The sequence below is a fragment of the Protomyctophum bolini genome (genome assembly GCF_963924005.1).
Source record: "Protomyctophum bolini genome assembly, chromosome: 17".
NCBI classification, from domain to species: domain Eukaryota; kingdom Metazoa; phylum Chordata; class Actinopteri; order Myctophiformes; family Myctophidae; genus Protomyctophum; species Protomyctophum bolini.
In genome coordinates this window covers 35,359,225-35,368,595 of record NC_137878.1, presented here as the reverse complement: position 1 = coordinate 35,368,595, position 9,371 = coordinate 35,359,225, and the positions used below count along the sequence as shown (strand labels likewise).

Sequence of the window (9,371 nt, the reverse complement as noted above, 5' to 3'; positions counted from 1 at the left end):
TCAGCGAAAATTGCAGCTAAGCTTCAAGTTGTGAACTTGCAGCAGATTTCAGTGAAGAGATCCGGTGTAGAGGTTCACAACTCGGGAGCCTAATACAGAGTCTACAGACCCCTGAGGGACTCTGGTCAATGACGTATATAGGGCTTTAAGTGGTTGACTGTGGAACTGGGAGAAGGCCATTTTAAGGGCAGCGCGTCAACTCATTAAAAATAAAATTTAAGCCATAAAAAGTAGCGCTGAGACAATGATACGTGGACAACGATAATGGCCATTTGTAAAGCCTATAATTTATGCTCCAATGCGCAACACACAAGCTGTGAGCTTGGCCGGTTGGCTGTTCTCAGCGAGTGTCACACCGTCCTGAGATGAAGTATGAACTGGACTTAAGAGTGCATGCGCGTGTAATAATACCGTGTATTCAGATATCCAGGGGTGTTTCGGCACCTCAGGAGCTATAGCTAGACCCTGTTGCTCAACTACAGTACGTGTGTGTTGTGTATGTGTGAGAGTGTGTTTCTTTTAGGAAGGTTGAATAGATAGTCTTTGTGGTACAGTATGTGATCTGTCTCCAGTAATCTATAAGCCACTTTAAGTACAGTATGTAAGACTTGACTCATCTGTTGCACAGGGATGACCTCAGAGTCCTGTGCCAAATTCACTCCACATGCCTCTCTGTTTCTCTGTCTCTCTCTCTCTCTCTGTTGCCCCCGTCCCTGCCCCCACTTTCCCTACACATATATCTGTGAGCAATCAGTGGTTAATAAAGATTTGGGGTTCAGTGAATGAAATGGTCTCTTGGAGTTTACTTTACTTTACTTTACTTAGACGCTAAAGCCCCCCCTAGCTGTCCCTGGAGCTGTCCCTGCATGGTTTTAAGAGGTTGATGCGGCGGAATAAAGAAGAATTCCATTTCAAGGGCACTGTGTCAACTCATTCGAATTTAAGCCATCAAAGGTATATCGCTGGTAGTCTGGTACTGTACATCGACATGACATTGGCCATCTGTAAAGCCTAATTCATGCTCCATCAATTCAACAAATAATAAAGATTCAGCAAGTCATGTCTTTGAAGATGTCTGCCTGAAGATGCTCTCCATGGAGGTCAATAGTGCATGCAACCAGTAGAGGGAGACAGAGGATAAAACTTGAACACTGAAACATGTCTTTGGGCTCTATTGGTCATAAAGGTTACATCACTCTCCTCCCTGGTCTTACATCATGATTGAAGAGAAACAGATGTGCTGTGTTTTTTGTCCGGTTTCGTTGCGCATAGCGTTTAAAACCCGCAGGTCCATAGTTTTCAATAAAAACAATGTTTTAAAGTAACCACTTTGTCTCGGAACCTTGAGGATCCCTCCTCGTCTTTACGATGAATTCCTAGAAGTGTCTATTTGTACATCTCTAAATGGTTTGATGAATTGAACAAGGTTCATTACACTTGAACAAGGTTCATTACACTTGTAAACAAGTGTAATGCTTTACTCACTGTGAAGTTGCCCGAACGGCCAAGGCTCCAAGTACAGTCAGAAAATGCCGTTTCAGGGTATTTATTTCGCCCCCAAAACTCTAGTAGCTCTCCCTCAGGGATGTTACGTGTGTCATTGCCCACATCTAACTAACTCACTTGTCCCTGCAGCCTCCCTTAAATAGGGGTGGATCATACCACAGGACACAGAGCAATTAGCAACCTTTCTTCTCAATAAATACTTATAAATAAATACTGCCATAAATAATCCCTTGTAGAAAAGTAACCTAAACATACTAAAGATGTGTTACCATTAAACAAATATAAATAAGCATGAACACTCAATGACAAATACTCAAAGCATAAGAAGTAACCCCCCCTCCCCTGCATAGCACTTGGCCGCTTCCTAAATCAAGGGCAATGCCACCAGCAGTGCAGGAGAGACAATTAGCAAACAATCAGTGAACACACAGTTTTCCATACACAAGTTTAAAACATTAGTCTTTGCATGTTATAGAAAGCAGTTTCAAGTGTCTTTGTATATAGGGCACGGGTTGCCCCGTGACACTCACAGTTAACAGCGTTTGTATTGAGTTGTGCTTGAAATGTACTGTAATTCTGAAAACTGTTAATAGACATTTCAATCAATCAATCAATCCCCAAATGAATGCAATCTGTCTTGACCACCAGGGGCGCTGCTGCTGCAGTTACAATCGAGGAGAGTTCCAAGATGGATGAAAGATTCAGAGTGGATTAAAACACTTTTTTTTATTGAAAACTACGGACCTACAGGTTTTAAACTCTATGTGCAACGGAACCAGACAAGTGGGGCAGCAGGGTAAGCACCTTAGATTTTGCATTTGTATATTCAGAGCCATTCAAGGGCAGGGGGTTTGAGGCGAAGGACCAAGGGGCGAGTTAGCTTAAACTCTCGTAGATTGAAAATGTCAGAATCGATAAATACATCTATGAGAGTTAATTAAACAAAAAGTTCAAACATAACTCATAAATCAAATGCTTTCAAAATAAACAAACAGTTAACCAGTTGATCCAAGTTAAAGTTAATGACACCAAGCCTATATGACTCACCGAAGAGTATCCAAAGATTGTCACAGTGAATCTGCTGCTTCTGCCATGCTGCTGTCAAACAATTCGGCCATCTTGTATAGGTGGAAGTGGGAGTGGGGAGTGTAAGACCTGACCTGTCACTTTTATACTGCCTTGATTGACAGTTGACATGGGTTGCCATTCGCGGGTTGCCATGTTGGCTGGGTTACACATACATCTACGAGAGTCTACATCTTACTTAGGCTATGGAGGGTGTGCATGCAGGGTTCGAATCCACCGTGGTGCATCCTGCTTTGTCTCGCATCTATGCGAACACGATTACTCCGTGTTGGGTGGGGGGGAAGAGGGGAACCTGTCCGCAGGGAGTGTTGGGGGTGCATGGGAGGAGTAGGGTGAAGGCTCTATACATCGTCCCGGTGGGGGCTCCTCACTGGCAAGTGAGTCAGTAGGACACAACAGCAGTGACAACACAGAAATCTGTGGGGAGGAATCAATTGATATAAAGACTAACTCGGGGAGAAAAAAGGGAGAATGTTGATAGCTAAGTGTTGATGGACTGAGCAGAAGGGAATGCGAGCAGGAGTGGAGTGGAGAGAACAGACGTTGCAGGTGGATGGTACGAGCTGAAACCATGAAAGAAAAAAAGAAAGGAAGAGAGAAAGAATCAACATTTGTCTATAATGATAATAATGTCCAACCCAAAAGGGGAGATTAGAATAGACCTCTCCTCTTTCATCCCCTGTTCTGCACTTTCTACCATCTTTCGTTCCTTCCCCAGCCCCCTGGTTGTCCTGCGCTGCGCGGGTTGGTTCCCACGCGGCGCAGGGAGCCCGACCGGCTGGGCAGCTCAAGACCAGGATATCCCCTCCTTGTTAATGGCTTCCTGTGCACGCACGTGCACAGTCACACACACACACACACACACACACACACATGGAGAGGGCCGCCCAGAGAACAAGGGCCCCATCTGATAGCAGCCGTTGCCATGTACATGCACGCACAATCCCACACACAGGCACGTCGCACACAAACACGCACACATGCACGCGCACACACACACACACACACACACACACACACACACACACACAAACACACACACACACACACACACAAACACACAAACAAAACTCAATCCACAGGTTATAGCCCTTTTATTGCATAGAAGTCATCATTATTACCACAGCCATCAACAAACAGTAAAATAATGATTTACTTGTTTCTTTTTTGTACAAAATATACAAACTCACTGTAGGTTTGGCCAACACACAGTACACACACAAAGCCAACCCCTGGCTACATAAATAGTACAGATTACATCCACCTGCTTTTAATTTAAGTGACAGATGTTTAGACATTTTGAACTTAATGGACAACAGTGGTTCTCAAAGTGGGGTCCGGGAACTCATATAGGTTCCCCTTCATGGGTTTCCAAATGGACATACTTACAGGTTTGTAACTTGTGTTGTGTGGATTTGTGGGTCCATTTGGTTCCATTTGCACACTCTCAAGAGTTGTGGGGGTCCTTGAAATTAAAAAAGGATGAGAACCACCAGTGGTCAGGGCGGGTGAATGAATGAATGATTCAGAGTATTAGCACCTGTTTGCATGCCAGCCGCTTGGCAAAAACACTTGTCTTTGATCTGGAGGAGGGAGTTGTTGAGCTCCTCTCTGGACAACATCCCCGTCGTAGGCAGCTGCCCTAATGAAATGATGTTCGACAAGAAAGATATGTGTGTATGAATCATACACCTTTGAGACACTTCTGCAGTGCTTTGCAAACATATAGGGAGTAAATACAGTATTTCTCCCTGCCTCTTCAAAAAATAAAAAATAAACATATATGTAAAGAATTTCCCCCAATTCTGAATACAATTTGTAATAAATTATTTATTGCAAATTGTATTCAGAAAAGTAAAAAAAAAAAACATAATAATAATAATAATTATAATGAAAGGAGGCTCAAGTGATTCATTCCATGACGTTCTTTTGTCTAAGTTTGGGTCCCCGGGGAAGACGTTTTTGGAAGCGAATGAAGCAGAAATACAGTAAAAACCAAGGAGAACCAAGTGGGACTTAATAACGTGTATAGTTCCAAACGGCTTGCAAAAACAAACGTGGCCAGTAAAACCCGTGACCAAGTGGATTTGTCGAGGAGAAACATGAGTTGAGGCGACGGACAGTAACAATGGAAGAGAGGAGGGCTCCCATATGAACTGCAAGTTAACGTACACACACACGCAACGGGGAAGGTCGCGGGGTAAATCACAGCGTCCTGCTGGCTAACTTCTGTTTCCCAGACGGTTTCTCAGTCAAACAGACACCTGGCGTTGGTTATTCCACACCATAAAATGCTGTAAAAGACGAGGGGGCAACCCAACCCACTCAGCCACCTCAAGTCACCCCCATTCATGCCTCACTGAGTTTCTGTTACTCTCTGTCTCTCTCTCTCTCTCTGTGGTTGGGGGTTGGGGTGGGGTGGTACAGTGTGCATGTGAGCTCCGTGGGAAAACAAAAGGGGGAGCTCTGAGGCTCTGGAGGAGCCTGGGACGGGGCGACTCGCTTGACCATCTGGAATAACCATCCGCTGGCTGCGAGGGGCCAACGGCGGCAGTTTGACACGGGTGAAAAGCTGGGCGTGGACGCAAAGATCAATCAGCACCGTCAATCACTGGTGTTGTTGTTGTTGTTTCAAAGTCTACTCTCTCTCTCTCTCTCTCTCTCTCACACGCACACACACACGGGCGCACGCACACGCACACACACACACACACACACACCTTTGTAGGCTACTAAAGCGCAGTTTCAGAAAACAAACTTTGCAATCCTGTCGCTACGTGTATCTCGTCTATAGGAAGTCTGCATCACAGACAAAAGGACTACAAAAGAAAATAGGTAGTCTTTTCTCTCTCTCTCTCTCTAGTGAGGAACAATAAAGCAGTCTCGTCCGTGATAAAGTCCAGCTGGGGGGGGGGGGGGGGGTGGTGGTCCGGATGCACAGTCTGTGGATGTCGGGAGGGAGGGCTTGGGTTGCACTCAGAAAGCCCCGATCTCCAAACCCCACGGTCTGTAGGGCTTACCCACGCCGGACGCCGGGGCCGAGGGGCTGATGGCGGCCGCAGCTGCAGCTGCAGCCGCAGCGGGGGAGAGGAGGGGGAAGGCACTGAAGGGAAAGGGGAACGCCGCCGAGAGCGAGGAGAGGGACAGTTTGGAGGCTGCGGAGGCGGACAGCAGGCCGGGGTGGTGGAGAATGGACGCCGGGGCGGGGACCCTGACTGGCGCCTCCGAGTGGGGGGTGGCGCTGCCGCTGCGCCGGCCTGGCCCGCCGGGCGGGTGGGTTTCAGACGGAGACCCCGACGCCGGCGAGGAGGAGCGTGCAGAGGAGGAGGAGGAGGAGGGAGGGGTCGGCGGGCTGCTGGTCCTGCCCCGCGGTAAGGGGCCGCCGGCCAGAGTGGTGGCCTGTTGGTGCTGGTGGAGAAGCAGGGGGTGTGGCGCCAGGTGCGCGGCGGCGGGCGAGCCGAAGGCGGAGCCCCAGGCCAGGTGGCTGAGGCCCGTGTGCGCCTCCCGCTGGCCGGCGTAGCTGTTGAGGTGGGACACGAGGCGGATCCGCAGCGGGTCGGCGCTGTCCAGGCCCTCGATGATGCTCAGGTAGCGTGCCGTCTCCGCCAGGCATTCCCTGAAGCCCAGGCCGCGGTAGTCCATGGCCAGGGCGTGGGCGTCGAAGTAACCTGGGACACAGAGAGCACAGAGGACGGATTGTTACAGCCAAACATCTGAGACGGAACGGCGTTTGATAAAGATCAGGGGTTAGCAGGAGTCACGATACTCGCTCTGGTGGAAATTGGAGAATCGCCCCGATTATAAGAACAGGATGATGTTCTGGCCCAGATGGAATTAGTCGATTAATTGGTTCATTTAATTGACAAACGTGTAAACACGTAGCATACAGTCATACAGGGACCAGCATTTTCAGGTTGGTGAGGTTGGGAACTGAACATTCTAATTCTAATTTCACAATAACTTTAAACTTATACAGACATATAAAGGGCAGAATAAAAATGATTATAACTAGAATTAATAAGATATATGGCCTCATTGTTTTTCAGAAAATAATGAATCCAGCATGGGGGGGAAAAAAAAGAACGAATAATCATCAAACTAAATCTTGGTGGATTAACTGTCCTATTAATCGATTATTTGATATCGATTATTTGATTACGACGATGATGATAGCCCTGGAGATGTCATGTGTTCAACACAACAGAGACAACTGACATGGTTTCAACACAACAGAGACAACTGACATGGTTTCTGCATGTGCTCTATGGCTGTTGAAAAGTAAACGAATTATTCTCCACAGGGCAAGTGGAGAAGTGTCAGACCGGTTTGTATCATTAATATCATTCATCGGCTTGTTTACTAAAGACTTAGTCATCCATGAATAAGGATATGGGGATTAGCCGTAGGGAGCTCTATATCCTTTCTCCCTCCATTCCAGATAGTCTAGACTACTAGTCTAGACTAGTCAATGGTTCCCAACCTTTTTATACTGAAGTACCACCAAATACAGGAGTGTATATACCTGCCCGTTTCTATACAATAAAACTTCTATTAACGCTTAGGTGTGCTGTCATGCTCATTTCAGCACGGCTGGAGAGCCTATTTCAACCAATAGCTTGGTCAGAAGAACTACCTAAGTAGTAATATAAATATTTCATTCCACTTTTGTCTTTTTTCTCCTTTTTTGGGTGACTACTCTGTGTACCACCAGAGGGGGGGGCTCAAGTACCACAAGTGGTAGGTTATACTAGTACCAGTGGTTGTGAACCTCTGGTCTAGACTCTACAGATTCCATGGTCTAAGACACTGAAACTGGTCTACTGCAGTCTGTAGGCCTACCTTTTCCTCCAGCAGCGTGAAGCATCTTCAAATGGTCGACAGTCATCTGCAAAATCTCTGCTTTCTCCAGTTTGGCTGAGCCCTATATGGGAAAAAATAAATAAATAACATAATTGTTATATAGTTGAATGAATACATAATATAGTTTAATAAATTAATAAATGCAGTATATAGGGCCTATATATACTTGATCACCATCATGGAAATCCATATAATTTCAGTATAGGTTAATATAACCTTATATTTCACATCTACAATCTATATAGTCACTTTCTTTTTCTTACACATATATAGCATCAAATCAAATAAACATTAAATTAAATGTAATTAGCATTACATTTAATTAACAGTATATGGCCTAGCCTACCCAGGGGGTTCCCCATGTGTAGGTTACTGTTAATTTACCCATTTGTAGCCTAACTCTGGTTCCACCCGCACGACTCTCAGAGTTAAGATGAACTCTCAGGAGTTTACAGACAGTGCGCGCTTTTACGCACGGTCTCTCTCACCTGCTTCTCAAAGGCGCTTGGCACCAGTCTCCTGAGCTCTGTCAGACTGTTGTTGATTCGGTCCCGGCGTCGCTTCTCAATGATCTGACACAAACAGACGAGAGCTCGTTACATCACCGTGCACACATCCGTGCGCACCACACCGTTGCACATTTATATATACGCGCGATTAAACTTGAATATAGAGATTATAAACTTACGCCGCGGCGCCGTTTCCTCGCCTGCACCTGAGTGGTTGTAGTAGGAGACATGGATCCCAGAGGAGAACTCATATCCCTTGAGAAAAAAATAAAATAAATATGATCATTTATAAGTGGCCACGGACACGGTTACTTTGCAGTCTGTCCAGCTATATGCAGCAATCTGGATCAGTTCCCACAAATCGAAATAAAAGTTTAAAACTAATAAATATAGTCACGTACCCGTTCTCATCCCCGCTTTCTTTTTCCACCTCGATATTTTCATCCAGCTCGCTGTCCGAAGAACTGAAATCGTGATTCCGTTTCATGTTGTTGGCGATAATTATATTCCCTTTACTGCGATGTATGTGTGTGAGAGAGAGAGAAAACACACACAGACAGACGGACAGACAGTGTGTGTTTGTGTGACTGTATCTGCTGACGTTCCGTTCCGTTTGAAGCGCTCCTCGTTCCCACGGTGTCATTTCAACGCCACTTGTTGGGCCAACGAGGGGCGGGGTCTTCTCCAGTCCAATTAGAACTCGGCGGCGAGGGGTTGAGCGACAGATCCCCCCTCGTTTTGGAGGCTTTTTTGACAGCGGGCCAATGGGCCGATGGTCCGTGACTTGTCTCCACTCTCCACCAGTTTATTCTGCGATTCTGTCTGCGCTCCGGGCGCAAGCTCTTGCAGTAGTGGAGCCTGGAGGAACACTAGGGCTACTATAGTAGACTAGGCGACCTACAGTATACACTTTATAGCCTAACTACTGTCAGTACTGTACTTATTCCAAAGTAAATTTGTAGCCTACTGCCTATATATATAGGCCTATACTTCCAAAGCCAAATATTGTACAATGTAGCCTACTTATAAACTATAAAGTCAAATATTGTATATTACTTTTGACTCCAATGCATTTCTAAGAAAGAGAAACAAATCAAACAATACAATAATTATGAATTATTTGGCTAGTCGGCTACTGCATTGAACTGAGAATAGCTGATCTACAAGCCCACATCTGTAGAACGTTTTAATTGTGAGGTTGTGGATGCTATTTCCACTATAGGCAGTAGGCTATAGCCTACAAACTCAAACTTGACAGACAGCAACATTCACAAAAGGAATTGAGTATAACACCATGCAAGAATATATTGACTAAACTGGTGTTGAGTGCACCACTGCACACAGAAGCAGGGGAGGGGGGACGGGGACGCAATGCAGCAGTGCTGTCCGTCCGCGGGTCGCGGTGAGGAG

The 9,371-nt window shown here is 46.0% G+C and overlaps 1 protein-coding gene across 1 annotated transcript; it reads right to left on the bottom strand.

Moving 5' to 3' along the window:
- Positions 1 to 4,483: 4,483 nt before the first annotated feature.
- Positions 4,484 to 8,598, bottom strand: hey1 (hes-related family bHLH transcription factor with YRPW motif 1). Its single transcript, XM_080786988.1, has 5 exons — positions 8,363 to 8,598; positions 8,141 to 8,216; positions 7,941 to 8,024; positions 7,432 to 7,513; positions 4,484 to 6,260 (listed from the first exon to the last, which is right to left on the bottom strand). The coding sequence occupies exons 1-5, from the start codon at positions 8,446 to 8,448 to the stop codon at positions 5,569 to 5,571; spliced, it is 1,020 nt and encodes a 339-aa protein (XP_080643114.1). The 5' UTR covers positions 8,449 to 8,598; the 3' UTR covers positions 4,484 to 5,568.
- Positions 8,599 to 9,371: the final 773 nt, after the last annotated feature.